We start from the raw sequence: 19,570 nt of genomic DNA, 5'->3' as shown, positions 1-19,570 counted from the left end.
GTGTGCCCTTGGTTACCCTTGGTAAATGGCATCACAATGTCTGCAAAAATGTTTCTGCATTAAAAAACATTTCTGGTAGTATCGTTTGTATGGTGAACACTATCAAAAGGTTGCGTTGTGCATGTAATACATTTTCAAAGTGATTATAGAAAAATTATGCCATGTCCAGCAGATCGTTGATGTGTGAACTGAGCCTGAGGCTAACTTCACCTCCCTCTCTATCTTGCTGTCATCAACAAATCTTTATATTAAAATTTTTATGTATTTGTGGATACATTTGTACTACAAAAGGAAAGTAATAGATATCAAGCCTTCAGCTTGGGTTGACTCCAAGCTGGTTTGAGTGCTGTTTTTTGAATCAGTGGTTGTGACACTGCATTTCCTAAAAAGCTCAGTTGAGGCAGTGATTGCTCATCTCTTTGATTATGTTCTCATTGCCCAAGTGATCCAAGTTTATGCTGTCAACATGCATTATTTCTTCAAACATTATGATTTCCTTTTCAATATCGCCAAAAACAAGAAGAAAGTGCAAATAGCATGTAGAATTTTGTTAATAAAGTAGATGCCTGGCTTAATATTTTACAGACAATCATATTTTTTTCTTTTGGTACATGTACACTGTTTTTTATTATTATAATTATTATTATTATTATTAGAGCAGAGGTTGGCTCTCCTGGGCCTTGCAGGCCACAGTGCTGCACGTGTTCAACTTGTCCCTGGTTCTAATCAATACCTCCTGATCAGGCTGTCTCCAGAGGTTTTCAGTTGTTTGAGCAGGAAACGCATTGGAAACATCCATATATACATCCATATATATCCCATGTAAACACATGGGAATGTACATTTGGTATTTGTTAACAGTTCCCTCCAGAGCACTGAGGTCTCAACCTAATGGTTGTTAAGTTAAAAAAAGAAATCACAGTCCAGAGGAAGATACAGAGCACTTCTGGTCACACATGATGCTCTCAGTGAAGTTTCTTTACTGTGTCCTCTGTCTTAATATTCAAGACTACATTTTTTGTATGCGGGCGCTCTCACCAGACCTGCATACGGTGAAGAGCATATGGCCCCCGTGTTACGACTGGGCTGAATAATTAACAGTGATGCACATTGCCCTTCTGTCACTGTGGAACTGAATAATTCACCCCCAAATCCATTAGAGTGAACAAGCACGCTGCGACATGCACACAAACTGTCGTGTATGATGTGATGCCCTCTGTACATCTTTCAAATCTAATCAAACAACAAAAAGGGTCAATATTTGCACATGAGCTGTAATGGTTACTTGTGCTTTGTACAATTGGGGGGGGGGGAGGTTTTCGCACCTGTAAGCACACAAAGGTACACATGCATGCCTCCATCCTGAGTTTCTTCCAAAACAGGACCAAGTAGTGAGGAAAGGAGAAAATCTGTCTGTGCACCTGCCGACCAATGGTGGGCTGCCAATAGGCACCGCCTGCATACTGGTTGTTTGCACACACAGTAAGCCTTTTTGCAGACTTTCACTTTGCTCTTTCTTCTTCCTGCTGGTCTTCGCTTCTTTTACCGACACTGCTGGTGTCATAACGGAGGTGGGCTGCTGTCTTTGGGCGGACTTAAGTATCACTGCAGCTTTTGCTGTAAGTTTCCAGGAAAGCCCTGTTCAGGTTGAATAACCTGCATTCTCTGCACCATGACTCAGCATTTGGTCTCTGGATTTTCCCTGAACAGACTGTTCAGGATTACAGCCAGTGTCTGTGTCCAGTAAAGCATGCTTCTTAATCTACTGCAAGCCTGAAGATAAAGTGATGCTGTTAAAACCAACAATAATGAACGCTATATTGGTATCGTAAAAAGGCAAAAAGCAGTTTCTCCTCTTCCACATTTCTGCAGCGAGACGAACGATCAGGGTGTTGTTGGTCTCATTAAAAAGTTGAACATCCACAGCATCAAAAAAGTGGCAATTAGTCCCATAATGCAATGCATGTAGCTGATGTGACATATTTATATTTGGAAAAGAGAAAGAAGGCAGCAACCATGTTCCCTCAAAAGATAATTTACAAGCAATTTAAGTTCAACGTTTTGTCGATAAAACATGTACATGCATTAATTTCTTATCCCGCATATCAGTAAATAATGACAAGGTTTACCAAGGTTCTACTTTACTGTATTGTTACAATATTATTTAATCATCATGTATTAGTGCAATCATTAGAAGTACTTTAAGTATACATAGAGTAAATGTGCAAGTGTGCAGAGAAACATGCCTGAGCTCTGACAGAACCCAGACTAGGGATGTTGTAATTACGTGGTACATGTCTTTGACCACCGCGATAGTTAATTAGCTTCTGAGTGCAAAAACGTGTAAACTGCTGCCGGTTGTATACACTCATCAACAACATCACCAAGTACCTCTGTTTGGGTGGTCGCCAACAAAAAACACTGATAATCTCTTAATCATGACGCGTTTTAGTGGGTACTGGGAAAGCAGACATTTTGTCCTCAAAGTGGATTGTTAAAAAGCTTAAAAAAAACAAACAAAGCAGTGACACAGTGATAGTGCCATGAATCACCCAGGCTCATTGAAGCACATAGGAAGCAAAGCTTGGCTCATGTGATCCAGTCCAACAGACAAGCTATTGTAGTTTAAATTGCTGCAGAAGTGGATCCTGTTTGTTGCTCATGAAATGTCAAAAGAGGGATCTATACAATATCAGGCAGTGGTCATAGTGTTCTGTCTCGTATATTATTGAATATTTGAGAACAGAAGCATTAAGGTGAAGTGTTGAATTGAAAAATAAAAAACAAAAACTTGTGAACTTGAAATCGAACATTACCTACGAGGAAAGAAGTTTTAGTGTTGCTTTACAAACGCTTGACAACCTTCAAGATAAGTATATCAAGAAGAAGTCAATTGATTGGCAAACGTAGGCGAGGCCCAGAGAAGTCAGAACAAGTTTGTGAATGGCTTGAACCATCTGAACAGCTTTTATCTCTTTCATCCTTTTGAGTTTTGGTCACTTTGTCGTGTGACTAAATCAGATGTTTACAATGATTGTCACTGGTTACACCACAAAAACAGACGCTGATATATTTTTAGCTTTTTGTCTCTATGTACCAAAAACAAACTCTAAAACTATGTAGTGTTTGTGCATTGAAAGAAGCTAGTTTTGTAATAAATACACATTTCCGGGAATCACAATATACGGTTTACATATGGTTTACATTTTCCTTAACAAGGCAATTCTATTTAATGGTATCATTATTCATTCAAGAATGGTTTTCAGATACACAGAACTTCTTGCAAGGTAACACAATTACCTCAATCAATCCTGATAACTTTTTATCGTGCGTGCCTGTGTGTATGTGTGCTTAAGTATATATTGATTTTCTCAGCTGTCATATGACTAATACTAATTCAAAGTAATCACGTTATGTTGTGAACCTGCCCTGTCAATCACTAATCAGCATAATGTAAGGGTTTAGAGTGAGTCTGCTGTCCTCCTCAGCCTGTGGTTTTGTAAAAGCTGCTGAGCTCTCAGAAGTGAGGAGAGCAGCCCTGTTCCAGTGTGCACTTTGGGGTGATTATTGAGATGGATGGTCTAGAGTAGACTGCTGTCCAGCAAAGGCTGCCAGACCAACAGTAGCTCAGCAACCTGCAGAGTCGTGTAAACACTGACCAGGCCTCTGGACTGGGACAGTTTGCCAGGTAGACTATATAGAGTGTACCTGCTGTGATTATGTCTCTTTATCTGTACGTAATGGCAGCTCTTGTACAATCTATTCATCACCAAGAACAAAACCGGTACTATTTCTGCCTTTTTACGCTGCCATTCACACCCAACATGTCCTCACAGAATATCAAATGGAGTGGCTTTAAGGTGTGTTCAGGCTGAATACACAATTTGAGCTGTGACATGTTTTGACAAAGCCACCTTGCAGCAGAATAGTGAAATAATGAGGATAGTTTGTTTCAACACAGGCTTTCACTGCACAACCAAAACACAACTAGAATTAGCTTTGACATCTGCGTTGTCTTTTATCTCCCCCTGTCTACATCCCACCCTCTCTTCCCTTTCTTACACTATTTTTGTCTTTGTGTCTTTCTTCTCTCAAGGTGGCGGTGAAGATTATAGACAAAACCCAGCTGAATCCGACTAGTCTACAGAAGGTGAGTTGGTGTTTTTAGGCCACATGGAGACAATAATGTCTCGGTTGGCTTCGCCATTAGTCACTCCTCATGTTTTGTCACTCTTTTACTTTGCTCTTTGAACTCAGGATGTGCTGCTTTACATAATGTAATCAGATGTAGTCAGGAGAGACCACAAGGGTTGTTTAATTTCAAACCGCCCCCTTCCCCCACCTCCCTTCAGTCTTGACTGTTGGTTTGTGGCTATGAGCAGCTAAAAATATCCTTGACAGCCTGTTTGTCACTTACTCTTGTCTCACACTCACAACCAATTAGAACAAAGACTTTGGGACAGTTTCCTGATTACAGAGTCCCAACCCAGGTCTTCTTTAACTGACTAACTACCCATACACACTTGTACTCATACAGTCTCCATGGTGGGTTAGACCATGTGAAATGAAAGGTTTGAGCCAGCATCACCTACTGTGAATCTAAAAATAAATCAGGTGTGCAGCTGACCGACAGGAATGCTTTTTATGGCCATGACCTTATCGTAGTATGGTTTCCCACTGCTGCTATTTTAACTTCAGTGTTTCAGTAAAAGATTACAAGTAATTGCTAAGCAACTGCTGTCTCGTCATCATAATGGGCCATTATATCCACCACACCTACTAACGGCTGGTAATATCTTAATGGCTTCTCCCTCCCCGTAAGCCACCAGGGTGTGGAAATCTTGCTCATGTGAGCTTTTTAATTACGAAATGATAATGATAATCAGCGTCCGAACATGTCAGTCACCCTGCTTGTACATGAACAGAGTCAACTCCTCGAATGAATGAATGAATTAATGAAGGCAGGTCATGGTAAGCAAAGTAAAAAAGTAAAGAACCTGTAATTGTTTTGAATCTTTTAGGGTGAATATGTGAAATCCAATCACTTGGTTTCATATGCATCTAATCAATGTGAGATTATTTTTAATGCCCGAGACCATTTGTTGAACAGGGATGGCTGTTGCCATCGCCGCACAAGCAGAGATAATGAACCTTCAGAGTTCCCCGTTAAGAGTCCTCATATGGGCTGACTGTGACTGTGCAAGCCTGGTTCCTGTCGAGGTCGTGAGTGGTTTCAGACCCGGTGGGTCGGGTTGTCCGCTGCCTGGTGATGAACGTAACAGGGCAGATGTATCATGTGAGTCTGTGGACCAATCAGGATCTCTGTGATCAATTATTCAGTGGGCCTTTCAGATGTCAGCTGCAGTAGACCCGATAGGGTCAATATGGAAAAGTCTTAGAGCTTTTGAAAGCTATTATTGGGGTAATAGCACGTATACGCTAAAGCTTTTACAAGTGGATACACAGATATGTTTAAAATTTGTTGGCCTATTTGTGCATTTCTTATGTACTTACTGTTTATGTGTGTGGGGAGACATACATGTAGTCATTGCATTGCCCTTTGCTCAGAAGCTATAGATTCCGGTAATGGTATCCAGATGTGCCATCTGCAATGCAGGAGCATATCTTATAATGCTGCAGTCATCTCCTGGATTCCATTGATTGGCTCATTGACTCACAATGTCCTATGCTATCCTTGTGCAAGCTCCACTATGGATATATTAATGGAAGCTTCCACCTTGATACAGTATTTATGGGTTTCTCTTGAGACCTTGAAAAGAATATATAATGCCTGATGCAAAGGAGAGTTCTATCACTTTGTCTCACTCTTTATGGATTTTAGGGACTTGTAGTACTTTGAATATTTGTTTGTAAAATTATTGCTATGCTATTTAGAATTGATTACCAGAATCAAACATGACAGGCGAGGAATCAAAATATAATTTAGAACCGAGGATCTTCACATGTTCTATAGATCCCTTTATCCTCCCAACAGTCCCGCTCAATATTGTCTGCAATGCTGATCTTCAGCGTTTCTTGCTGACATTCTGTATTTTTGTCCTTGTTGTGCCCTGCCTTTCACCCCGTGTTGGCAGAGAGGCTTCAGGACTTTGTGACCCTGAATACAGCAGGGATGGATAGAAGCTCTGGTGTTTTTTTTCTTGAAACATTCTTCAGGTCTAGACTGAATTTCACCCCCTCATTTTCCAAGGCTGCACCTCTTTCTCCTGCTCGCAACACGACCCTCACTCTGGAAAAAGCAGAGATCGAATGTAAAATTATCCACAAATTTTCTGAGTGACATTAATGACCTTGTGGTCTTTATAGTTCTACAAAACAACGTCTTGGGCAATAAATTGATCCGACCGCAGCGCACATTTTCATGGTTAAAAAACAGCATGTTGTAATGCTGACTCGGCTAATCTCAGAAGCAGCTATAAAAAACATGCATAATTATCGAATAAGTGACTCAGGTTTTACATGTATGTAGCTTGAAAGCTGCTGCATTGACTCATTGTGCTCCAGTGAATTAAATGAAGTTGTCTCTGGACTCTGGAGACATTTTGTAGTCAATGTAAACCTAGAGAAGAATTGAACCGTGTGTAACATCAGCGCTACATCACTGCCTTTTATTTGGAATTCTGTTTGCCGGCGTGGGTGAGCGAGGTTCGGCCGTGTTGTTTTGCCACTTGCTGTTTACGGCCAGTCTTTCATGTCAGCCTGTCAAAATGCCACTGATCTCTGTTTTTATGGTCTCAAAGGAGCCAGGCTATGGGCACACCATCTGGCACTGCAGGCACAGCCAGTGCTGTGACAGATCCCATGAAGCCACATGCATGCACACGTACACTCAACCCTGCGTGACACATACAGACGTACACGTACAAGTTGGCAGAGCCTCGCTGTTTTTTAAGTGTCAACCACAGTTTTTGCAACTTGCATGCATCTCTGTGGCCGTGCGTAGCCTTTAAGTCACTCGTATATACAAACATTATCATCCACTCCGTTATCCATCTTATAGATATGACGAGATAAAGTCAAGCTGATGATGTATGCTTTTTTTTTTTCACTTGTTCTTTAGCCCGGCTTTTGGGACTGTGGCGTGTTCCTTCAATTATTTGTTTTTAAAGGAAGGTCAGCAGGGGCTAGAGTGAGTCATGAGGTCAAAATGAACCTCTTATGTTTCCTTATGGCCCGTTGGTTCTACTGTGACTTTGTGGTGGTTTCATTCTGACAGGAAATGAGGTCAGCTCAGCTTCCAAAGCACCTCCTCAGATCAACCACAGGTAATGCATCACATGTCATCTGTGGTCTGGGATGTTGACGTTGTCATGGTTTTTAGGCATTTCAGCCCTAAAATAGGCCTCTCCGCTAATCCCCTCATCCACTGAGCAAACACGGCACTCATTCCACCATCCCACGGCACCCTGCCTCCTTCTAATCTGTAAATGAGAGATGTTCCTTTTCACTGGTTCAACAGCATCCACAAAATATCCAACTGCTACTTGATCAGCATTTGTTCGGTCGGTGTTAGTTCACATCAAATTAAACCATTGTGCTTTTTGAATGCTGAACACAGACACATTTGGAGAAACAAAAAGGGGAAGGTTTTGGTTTGTGACGCAAAAAAGGCTGCAAAGAGCCAAGAGAGTAAATGAAGCCAGAAATGATTTCTTCTTTCCCGACATGTGTCAGTGCCAAAGTGCCTATACTCAGCCTCGCTATTTTATCTGTGTATATTTGTGTGATGCCATCAGAAAGCTCTCAGAGCAACGCACCGTGACTCTTTTTTTTTGTGAGTATTTTCTGCCAGTTGCAAAAAAAAAAAACTCACCATGGGGTCAAACTCTCTAAATGGCTGTTGTTTATGTCTTTCTTCTGCCTGCCACTCTGCATTAGCCAATGAAATGCTCACGAGCCTATGGGCGACTGGAGCTTTGGTCTTGTCCAGACAAGTGGAATGTGATTGGACGGGGAGTAGTGTTGTCTGAGGTGAATCATGATACAAATCAAATGTTAAGACTGCTTGAATATGTGCAGCTTGACGTGGTGATAGATAGTTTGCTTTTAGGCTTTGATAAACTTTTGAGGCTAAACTTGAGACAGAGGTTTGTTGCTTCACATCGTGGCCTCCTACTGTTGTGGATAATAAATAATGAGGGTCACATCTCTGCAGAAGCAGAGCAAGAGAGATACAAAGAGGCATAGCTTTTCTTCTGGAGGTTATTTTGAGGACTTCAGGAGTGGAAGATGGAACAGGACAGTCTGTCCGAATGTCAGTGACACTTTGGATCCCTCTGGGAGCTTCTCTCTCTGTCTCTCTCTTTCTTTCTATGACAAACAAAAAGTTATTAACTGATACAGGGTTTTGGAGTACTACTTGTGCACTTGAAAATGCACGCACACACACACACACACACACACACACACACACACACACACACACACACACACACACACACACACACACACACACACACACACACACACACACACACACACACACACACACACACACACACACACTCATTAGAGAGACCAGGGCTTCCAGACTACTCATCCTATCAATAATCTGCATTTTGAATGAGCCAGATGAGCAGCTGTGACTGAAATAGTCCAGCCCAGTCCTCCTGTAAGTGTTTCCAGTCTGATATCTGCTGTTGTGCTCCTGCTGCATGGGGGCTCTGCTGTAATTAAGGCTAGTTTGGGAGTCTGGGCGCCCCTAGGTGGCTGGAAGTAGGTCACTGGCACAGACTATAGAGATTCAGGCACATTGGATATGGTGGGTTTTCATGTGTGTGATGCACGTTTTGTTTGCAGTTATTCTTGCAATCATGTTCTTAAATCACTTTCTCAATTTATCAGCCTAATTGGATTGGCCCTTTTGATTATTTTTCTTTAAAGGAAGGTCATCTATTCTTTCAGGAACTTCGCCTCACTGACTGGTTTGTTCGCAGCCACCTTAAAGGTGCCATGCTGTGGCTTCCCTTTGCGCCAGTAGATGTTATCAATATTAATACTTGCCTGGATCAAAGATCCCATACTCATCATCTCATTTCCCCCTCCATGGTGGCTACTTGCATCTTGATTTTGTATTGACAGGCTTGCTGTTTGTTGTCGTTTTCTACCTCCCTTCTCAGATTTGCTCTAATTTTTGTTTCCAAGTGGCTGCACGCATGCTTCCCATGTGAGGGGCTTTAGGGCAATGACGCAAACTAGAGGAAGAGAGAACCGAGCAGAGAGAGGAATAGATAGGAGACTGAGATACATCACTGATTCTTTAGTCCATCACTCATCCAGAATAATAAAGGATTTCTTTCTTGAGTGACGCATCACGTGTTGGAGCACGTGGACGGATTCACAGTCCAGTCTGTCACTTGTGTGTTTGTTCTTGTTTACATCTTTTGGTTATTGTGTCAGTGTGTTTCCACTCTAATTGACTTTGTTACCATGGGGGAACCTCTCAGGCCAACACAGCAGCTGATGAATATAGAGCAGGGTTTGCCACACTAGACGAGCTTGCTATTCCGATCCGCTGAGGCACCGGAAGCTTTTGTGAACAAAACCTAGCTCCCATTGCTAAAAGATACTGTAAGATCTGTGTTCACTTCTTTTCCTTTTGAAATATAAAACATGATATCGACTGATTGATTTCTTTCTAATTTAAAATCTTAAGTCCACGGTCTTGGTGTGAGTACACACAGTCATACGGCCTGGTAAACATGCAGTGCATTGTATATTCTTTCACAAATGCCGTCACATAAAACTTATCTTCAAACTAAGATATGTATTGTTCCTGCTAAGATGTGGTGTTCATATGGAATACTTTTCCTCTCCAATTATTTTGATTATTTGCTCCAAATTACTACTATATAGTAGGAAACTGAAATACCTGGAGGAAATGGAGAGAATCTAAAAATTCTGCACAGGAAGACCCCCGGCCCAACCTGGACTGAAATTGCAGGTATTCTCTCTATGAAGCCAGAGTGCTCACCACGACTGCACTGAGCCCCCATCTAAAATCACAATTTAAAGAAAAGTCAGGCCTCGGAGAAGTTTACTGACAAAAAAAATCCTTCAGCAAGAAATGAGAAAGGTAATCCATTTTACAATCCACCTTTGGATTCTGTTCTTAATATGGTTCTGAAGTTTACACATAGATTGAGAATTTTTATTAGCATAAATATTGCATCCAGGATTATTTTGGCTATGGATTAGTCCTTATTTGGAACTCTACTCAGTGTTTACAGCTGTGGGAACTGTATTTGTGGGCTTTCCTCAGTATAAGCTACAGCATTTATTACAATGAAAGAAAATGTCACTGTGGCTTACTGATGTGGTTGTAATAGTTTTTTCGGACAACAATGAAGCTCTGTGGCACTGAGGAATTATGTATACTGCAGCCACACAGACAGCACTTGTTTATATGCAGGAAATTCTTGGATGGTTTTCTTAATCATATGCTTTTTGTTGGATTTTCTGACAAAAACATTCGTATTAAAGATTTATACTTGGAGCCCTTTGCAGGAGCTCTGTGTACGTGTGTGTCAGGTCTAATGAGAGTAGCGGTGCCAGGAAGAAAGGGGGGGAAAAAAGAGCAGGCGAGCAAGTTAGGACAGAGAACAGAAGAACGAATTAGACTGAGACAGAGTACCTGCATGTTGTTGAACCAGACTGTAGCTGAGAGGTCCCACAGAGTCGGGCCTGCTCACACTGGTATAATGGCTGTGTTTGATGACCTAGAAACATAGACTATCCTAGCACTTATGCAAGAAGGCCAGTAAAGAAGTTACATGGTCACTCTGCTGTACACACATTCAACCACACCGCAGCAGTATTCATCCCCCCCCCTCTTTTTTTTTTTTTTTTTAATCTGGCATGTTGGAATATGATGGCTGTGTGATCTACATTTTTTTCTATACTGGCCAATATTTCTGTCAAATACAGGTCAAATGGCCAAAAATCTGTGTTCTGTCTAACATCACAGTGGGTGCAAAATCCCGGTCGCTGGTGTTGGAAATGTAACACTCCAACAAAGCCTGAGCATGGCTAAACCGAGAATCAGCAGAATGTAAATGATTCAACAGCACCTCTAAGTGGCTGCGGGAGCTCGTCTGACACGCACTCACGCCACGACTGAAGAGGCAGTTTTAAACGCTTATTACTCTGAATCTCTCTTTTTCCGACTCTGTGCTCAGCTGTTGTACGTCATACTCATCGGGATGAGTGAAAAATACTATTTTAATTTTATGGGAAACTCTATTCAGAATAAAAACGACTGCAGTAAAGAGACACTATTAGATCTTTGCATTTTAGGTCACATTTAGCTCGGTATAAGCATCGGTATAATGTCGCTGCTCATATTTGCATGTTACGATACAGTGACTATATTAGGCAGCAGATGCCAAACTATAAGCATAAGCCTGTGCTGCTGCTCTGCAGTGGCTGGGCTTTGTGCAATGCTGCTGACTGCATGTTTGGAGTGTCGATTGGCGAGCTTGCTGAACTGCAGCATGTCTGTGGATTTCTAGTTCTGTCCCTTATCAGTGTAGGTCAGGGTTTAGGTCATCGTTGTCACTGCATCTGCCACAGTCCAATGGTCCCATTATCTTCCAGTACGAAAAAATTTCTGTAAAGTGTAATACAGCTTCAGATCAATACACACTTTGGAGTTTGTTGTGGCTCAGCTCTTTTTGTTTTCTAACAGTGGTTTCCTGTTAGAGAAACGGCGGCAGACAGTTCACAGTCTGGGTCATGTGTAGTCCTGTAACAGCATTTGCTGCAATTTGCTGCATTAAATATTCTTCTCTGTCTCCACAGCTCTTCAGGGAAGTAAGAATAATGAAGTTACTGAATCATCCAAATATAGGTAAGTTTCAACAGGAACCTGCGACATCCTGGTGAATTATTAGTATCGCCAAATAAACTAATACTGTGCAACAATATCAACAATAATGACAAATGGAAAATATGAGTAGTGAAAATATTGTCTTCATGAACTTTGAGTACATTTTTGTAGTTTTACCAGATCAGTATGATGAGCTAACATCAATTATAAAAACCTCCGTATGTTTTCTAACTGCTAATTTAGCTTATCCCCACTTCTTGCTCCTTCCTTTTCTCTACGTGTCCTGCAGTGAAATTGTTTGAAGTGATTGAAACAGAGAAGACACTTTATTTGGTGATGGAATATGCCAGTGGTGGTGAGTGGAATCATTAATGCATGTTGACTAAATTCATTACATGTTGTTGATTGCATAAATGTAATGCTGTTTTAGAGAATTATATTAGACACACACACATGGACTGTGTAAAAATCTGTGTAGGATCTCATGTACCTGATTTTTAACAGGTTTGGTGAATTTCCTCAAAATGAGTATGAAAATGTGTGTGGCAACCTTAGTTTTGCTTGAGGTGACATAAAAATGTAACTATACATGGACTAATAATTATATATTTCTTCTTCCTACAGGAGAGGTATTTGACTATCTCGTGGCTCACGGCCGAATGAAGGAGAAGGAGGCCAGGGCCAAGTTCAGACAGGTGAGTCATCAGTATTGCAACGCTCGTACGTCTGTCGTCACTCCCTTACTGTTTTCAGAGGGAAGACCGCATGCACCAAGATCAAGCTTCGTCACTGACTGCAGAGGAGAGATGGAGAGCAGATAGGTTGGCCTGAGAAGGCAGGAGGTTCAGAGCAAGTTCCTCACGGATGCAGTTCTGACACCTAGTGGTGCTGCAGGAGCAACAAGGCACAGGGCAGACGTTACTGAATGCAGAGGCTCATTTATACACAGAAAAGGGAAAAACAAACTCTCCCTATTTCACTGTACCACACTAATTGATGATCCAAGTTAGTTTTTGTTTGAGGTCTCTCAGTAATTGTGTTGGATGAGTCAAAGGAAGCGTGTGGGAAAGTCAGTGTACCTGTTTCTTAGTGTGCAGTTCAAAATCCCGAAAGGTAAACATGTTTATGTGTGCATATGTAGGTGGGTGGCCTCTGTCAAATAACAATGTGTTTTCTGTATAATTAATGCCTATTCTGACGTATGTTAGTGAGATGTCTTCGTCAACTGTCATAGCAACTGTGTCCCACACGGTTTTTAGCAGGAGAGGCGCACTTGCAGCAGGTTTGCATTTTCTAAACCTCAGACTGAAAATTACTGCTCGTTATAGTCAGTTTCTGCCCCCTCATCTACCGGCAAAATGTAGTGGATACCTCTGTTTGTACATCTATGATCAATTTCTTAAAAAAAGGTTATAAATGAACTTGTCTGTCCCTAACCTTTCCAACTGACAGGATTTGGCTTAAACATTTATCACAATTATGGATTGTTTATGTTCTCCAGAAGGTTCAAAAGAGACTACAGCAGGAAAAAAGAGCTTTGTGTCTTTATACCAGTTATTACAGTTTTTGTTTGTTCTCTTCTTATGTGAGCATGAATTGGCAAACTTTAGACTTTCAGACTGAGATTGACAAAACAACTGTCTTTCTTTGCCTCTTTTTAATGTTTAATGCACCTGTAGTGCCCTGTAGACTTTATGTGTGATTGTGTTTCAGATTGTGTCTGCAGTGCAGTATTGTCACCAAAGGAGGATAGTACACAGGGATTTAAAGGTGAGAACCTGATCTGATCCCTGCTGAGAAAACCTGCTATAATCTCTCGCAGTCTGAACGTGATACATATAGTATCCATTACTGTACATTTGCCCTCTCTTCCCCCCCGCAGGCAGAGAACTTATTGCTAGATGCAGATATGAACATTAAGATAGCCGACTTTGGCTTCAGCAATGAGTTCACCGTGGGCAGTAAGTTGGACACGTTCTGCGGCTCTCCGCCGTACGCGGCTCCGGAACTCTTCCAAGGAAAAAAGTATGATGGCCCTGAAGTGGATGTCTGGAGTCTGGGAGTAATCCTTTACACACTGGTCAGCGGATCACTGCCCTTTGATGGACAGAACCTAAAGGTGAGCTCTCACTCTAGGAACTTTCACCGCCTGAGGTTTGTACTGACGGTGTGTGTTTGTAGCAAATTTATTTAAGTTTGAGTGAAAATTGTATCCAACAATTATAGTATTGGGATGTACAAAAATGTACCCAACTGCTCCAAAAAATTATGGGAACACATAATCATCATGGTGTAACTCCTGGGATATCAACCTGTCCAGTGAGGAAGCAAATACAAGACAACCCCTATTTAGAAATGTTTTGCATGTAGTGGCCACAGACCTCCAGCATAGCCAGTTTGGTGGTGGGTCGGTGATATAGTACCTTGATTGCTGACAAGACCCCCACACCCTCAGACCCATTGTCACTCCATATGCTGCTGCTGCAGGTTCAGGATTTCTTCTGGTGGGTGACGATTACCCAGCCTTATGTGACTGGAGCTTTTCAGCACTTCCTGGTTGATGAACACATTGATCCCTCAGACCTCAATCCAGTCATGCACCTTTTAGGACTTCATGTGTTATTGCATCCATTGTCACTTTTCTGTATGATTCTGAATCCAGTCCTCAGTAAGTTAATGATTGTGGTCACCAGGAATTATTCTCACATAGTAAGTGTGTTCCCTATTATTTTGAGCAGTGTACATATCAGACAGTTTCACTTAAATTACAAGTAACGGTGGGAAGCTAAAACTTCCTTTTAGCTGAACGGAACTTTCAGCCTGTACTGCTCTTTTTCAGGGTTTAATAAAGAAAGAAAAGAACCAGACAGTGAACAACAATCCACTAACCAACATTGTGCAGCTTAAAGAATTCAGGCACATGCCAATCTTTTTTAAATCTGACAGACTTCTACCCTTCCTAATGTTTCATGATAGTTTCATGTGTTACTGTTTGGTTGAGAGGTCAAACAAGAACTGAAAGCTTCCCACTGGGAAAATAGGATATTTCATAGAGCTAAATTTTATATATATATATATATGTGTGTGTAAAACAAAGTGATGGTTGTATAGCAAATGGGTTGACATGTGGTGTGAAAATATATTGGACTTCCCGAGCTCAGTTTTATCCCATCAATCCATCTTCTGTAAGGCTTCTTTGAGTGTGTGGTCACTCAGACAATCTCAGCTGACTGTGGGTGAAAGCAGAATACACAATGACGGGTCGCCAGTCAGTCACACAAACAGAAATGAACAGAGAGACGAACAACAACACACACATTCACCCCTAGTGGCAATTGAAAGTCCAGTTAACCTCAAAGGCATATTGTTGGTCTGTGGGAAGAAATAACCCTGGAAAGCCCACACACCGTGTGAACGTGCAAACGTTCATCCTCCTATTTCATAATCTATGTGATTCTGTTTTTAGACTCGGACAGCTGTTATAAAATGGCATTGCTGCTGGAGGCCATGTTGTTTTGTTGATTATTGTTATTTGAACACTGTAAACTGGGAAATGTGACCTTCCCAAGCTTCGCCAGTTATCAACTGTATAAACGCAGCATTACACACGTCACACACACGTCACACACACGTCACACACCTCATTTCAATCTATGTGTCGACATGGGTCGGCTGCAGAGGCCTGAAAAATCATTACTTTTGTTCAGATAAACACCTCTGCCCTACAAGTTTGTACCTCATATCACGAGGCAGCAAGTTACTGCTCCTGTCTTCAGAGCAGGGGTGTCAAACATATGACCACCAGGCCAAAACTGGCCTGGTATTGTGGTGTAGAAAATACAAAGGAAACTTCACTTTAAACTTGTAAAAATGAAAAGTGTCCAGTTATGTGTTGCATTTTTAGTTATAACAAAATGAAAGAAACGTTGTACTTTGACTTTTCACTTTATTGGCACTATGTGGAATTCTTGTATATAAGATATTGTATTAATTTCATAAAACAAAGGCAATATGGTAAGACTTGTGATCATTTTTACTTTATAGTGCTGTCATTTTACTGGTCTTGCCCATTGCAGGTGATTAGTTTTTTTAAAAAACACTTTTGGAATGATATTTCAAAAATCCAGCATGTGGCCTTGCTTATCTGAAACATGCTGACAATGTGAATTGATGGGTCAAACAGTAAAAGTTATAGAGCCTAATCAAGTGAACATTTTATTTGTAAGCTACCGTGCTTGGATGTGAAACATGTAACAATCTAAATTGCTTCCAGGCTGGACTCTAAATGCTCCTTTGAATGAGTTTTATGAATTTAAATGGATGAATAATTCCATTTGAATCTAAATTTGCCGGCATAGCACAGGCCAAAGTGAACGGAAAGTGCAAACCGAAGTGCTTCAGTCTGGTATCTTGAGAAGGGTTTTTAAGAAGTAAAGTATGGACTCAGATTTTATCTGAGTTAGGATGTTTACATGTTATTGATGCATTAAATGAACTGCTTAATACAGTGTTTTTAATGTGGTCCAAATGAAGGAAAAAAAAAAGAAAGAAGAAGAAGATGATTCTCCCTTGTTGCTAATTTTTGTAACTTAAGGCTTGTTTGGTTTTACTCTCTGGTGTGCAGGAGCTTAGGGAGAGGGTCCTGCGGGGGAAGTACCGGATTCCTTTCTACATGTCCACAGACTGTGAAAACCTGCTGAAGAAACTACTTGTGCTCAATCCCGTCAAACGAGGCAGTTTGGAGGTATTACCAGAGTTTTCTGTGACACGTCTTTATTTGTTCTACAACAGTCAAAAAGACACTTGGAAGCAACACGTTTTGCACATCATTGTGGAAAAACACACAATTGCTGCTGTTGTTAATTCTGAACCTTTTTTTGTATTTATGGCCTGTCAGGTGAAGATTTAAGGAAACCTTTTTAATCTCGGATCATAAAACTAACATTGTTATTAGAGCTAAACATTAAGCTTTCACTGCATCCATGATAAGAGCTGAAGTTGGTTTCTGCAAAACATTTTGTTCAGCTTAGTTGGCATTCACTGTCCAGGGTCAATACACCCCCTGCATTCAGAACCAGGCTGAGGTTCAATAGTAAAGATTTCTCCACCAGTACCAACGATTGCTCTTACTGTTGCCATTCATTTCTCATCTTTACCGTGTTTTTGTTTTGCATCTGTAGCCTTAAGTGGGACATTGTATAAAATGTAAATCGTGCAAATCATTTAGATCCTGCATTTAAGTATGAGTATTGAATATTATCGAATTTGAAAAAGAGAAAAAAATCTGCTCTGAACAAATACCGGGGAAGTGATTTGCAGCATTGCAGACCTAATTTGTTGAATTCACAAATCATTAACATGATGGGATATAAAAGGAACTCTGAAGCTGAATATGCAGATGCTAAATGTGGAAGTGTTCTTTGAAAGAATGACATTTATTAACCTAAGTTTTGCAGTACATCAAAAAATAATCTGTGCACAGAGAGGAGAAACAAGACTAGTGTCCCAGCTCTTTGTCAACAGGGGATCAGAAACCGACATGATTATGTAATGGAATGAAGATCGGTGCATGGGCTTAAAAACACAGTTAATGAACAGTTATTTTCTGCATCTGTACAGCTAAATTTGAACTTGAGTAGAAACCAAATAAAAAACATGATCCAGGGTCTAGAATCCATTTTCTTTGGGCTCGTTTAAAACAGACTGAGGTGAAACAGAAAAATCAGCATGCAGTTTAAGACCCCGTATACCAGGGCTAAGAAAATGTGTGCTTTTGCTATTGTTATTTTACAGTGGCCCATTTTTAGGGGAATTAGGGTTGCTGCAGTCACGTCGTATGATTATCAGAAATAAGTCACAGACAGAATAAGTCCTCTATAATTGGAATTGCTGTTGTAGTGGACATGTATCGGCCCTAATGGTCTTGTTGCTTCTGTGTTAGCAAATCATGAAAGATCACTGGATGAATGTGGGTCATGAGGAGGAGGAGCTCAAACCTTACATCGAGCCTGAGGCGGACTTCAGTGATTCATCCAGAATAGGTGCGTCTCTGTGTGTGTGGCTGTACATGTGAGTGAATGTGGATGTTGCCCTTTGTCATGTTCAGCGTGTAACCTCTGATGTCGCTGTCCTCAATCAGAACTCATGGTAACGATGGGGTTCCCCAAAGACGAGATCACAGATTCTCTACAGGGCCAGAAATATGATGACGTGATGGCTACCTACTTGCTGCTGGGCAGAAAAGCTCCAGAGGTGAGATTGGTTGACGTTGCATCAACTTGACATCATCGCCACTACCCAGTGCATGATGTCATGTGACCACTTCCCTCATGGCGTGACTTTGTGTTGCAGTTCGAAGGGAGCGAGCCTCTGACTAACAGCGTTCTAGGTCAACGGCAGCGGCCGACCAGTGACATCAACAACAGCTCCAGCATTTCTCCCGCCCATCCCAAGGTCACACGCAGCATCTCGGCCAATCAGAAGCAACGCCGCTACAGTGATCATGGTGGGGATGATGATGGTGGTGGTGGTGGTGGTGGTGCCGTAGAGAAGCCAAGTAAAGTAACCTCGTCCTTCCCAGCTCTGAGAGTGCTGGCGGCTGCGTGTTGTGTAGGGGGAAGTTACTCCAAGTCGCTGAAGACTGACTCATTCATAAGATCTCAGTATCTAAACATGCTGATGTGCCATTGTGCGAAGCACCAGAGACTTGTCGGCTCCACTGGTTCTGTTAAACCTCTAAATTACTTATAAGGCAAATGTGCTCATAGATTTTACGAAAATTTAAAAAGTTGTGTCAAAAATGCATTTAGTAACAACCCTGGAGTAATTTTTAATAATAGTTTGGTTTTTTTAAACGCCCATGTCAGTGACTCAACCTGAACACTGCACTGGTTGTGTAGCAGCTTCCTCCTATGTCATGTGGGCCATTGTATCTGGCGCCATCTTCTGGCTGGCTGCTTCCCTGCAGCTCTCTCAGGAACAGCACCTCAAAGCATGAGGAGGGAACAGCTTTGCTTTGTACCTTTTGTACGTGCTCACCTTGGCTTCTATAACTGTACGACCCATGAAACAAAGTCTTGTTGCTGTGTATCATATTTCACAGTGTGGTTGACGTGTCACTCCTGGCTTTGCTTGATGCCATTGTTACAAAGACACTGTCCTTGTCTGGTTATATATTTCCCCAGAGTCTCATTCAGCAGAGTCATAGAAATACTATGTTGATGTGAGACTTAAGTGAATTTGTTTCTGTGTATGTCTCTGTCAGTGGGTCCATCTGTGCCACCGGCGGTATCGTACACCAAGCGTGGCCAGGCTCTGAGTGTGGAGAGCGACCACAGGGAGGAGTGGGATGGAGCACGTCGACTCGAGCTCAACACTTCTAAAGGAGACGTTCCTGCCTCGCCATTGGGAGTGCAGGAGAGGAAGAAAACCACAAGTGCTGTCGGGGTGAGAAGAGTGCAGAAAAGATATTTGAATACTTGAAACAAGTCAAAATTTACTGTTCTGTCACACATATTCTCCTTTTTTTTTTTTTGTAACGTAAAGTGCTAAAATTTGCATTTTGTGTTCCTCCTTAAGCAAACCAATGGTTCAATGACTCGTAGGAACACATATGTGTGTGAACGAACCTCCACTGACCGATATTCAGCTATTCCAAATGGCAAAGACAGCAGGTAAATGGGCAACATTCACATTCTCATCCATCTGATATACCGGTTTATT

The 19,570-nt window shown here is 41.5% G+C and overlaps 1 protein-coding gene across 4 annotated transcripts in view; it reads left to right on the top strand.

Annotated features, from left to right (window-relative positions):
- The window catches only part of mark1 (MAP/microtubule affinity-regulating kinase 1), a 32,802-nt gene that overhangs the window by 6,728 nt on the left and 6,504 nt on the right, over positions 1-19,570 (top strand). For 2 of the 4 annotated variants that reach the window (XM_080481365.1, XM_080481364.1), the window contains exons 3-14: positions 4,097-4,150; positions 11,821-11,869; positions 12,138-12,203; positions 12,473-12,543; positions 13,562-13,618; positions 13,731-13,967; positions 16,473-16,592; positions 17,790-17,889; positions 17,988-18,100; positions 18,200-18,353; positions 19,113-19,294; positions 19,427-19,521. In XM_080481365.1, coding sequence (XP_080337491.1) covers positions 4,097-4,150; positions 11,821-11,869; positions 12,138-12,203; positions 12,473-12,543; positions 13,562-13,618; positions 13,731-13,967; positions 16,473-16,592; positions 17,790-17,889; positions 17,988-18,100; positions 18,200-18,353; positions 19,113-19,294; positions 19,427-19,521 — 1,298 coding nt within the window. Of the gene's footprint in view, positions 1-4,096; positions 4,151-11,820; positions 11,870-12,137; positions 12,204-12,472; positions 12,544-13,561; positions 13,619-13,730; positions 13,968-16,472; positions 16,593-17,789; positions 17,890-17,987; positions 18,101-18,199; positions 18,405-19,112; positions 19,295-19,426; positions 19,522-19,570 lie in introns of all 4 variants that reach the window. The other 2 variants (XM_080481363.1, XM_080481362.1) reach the window with 1 other exon arrangement.

Source organism: Lipophrys pholis (assembly GCF_963383615.2).
Source record: "Lipophrys pholis genome assembly, chromosome: 15".
NCBI classification, from domain to species: Eukaryota; Metazoa; Chordata; class Actinopteri; order Blenniiformes; family Blenniidae; genus Lipophrys; species Lipophrys pholis.
Note: the sequence above shows the minus strand (reverse complement) of the source record. Positions and strands in the feature narration are given on the sequence as shown.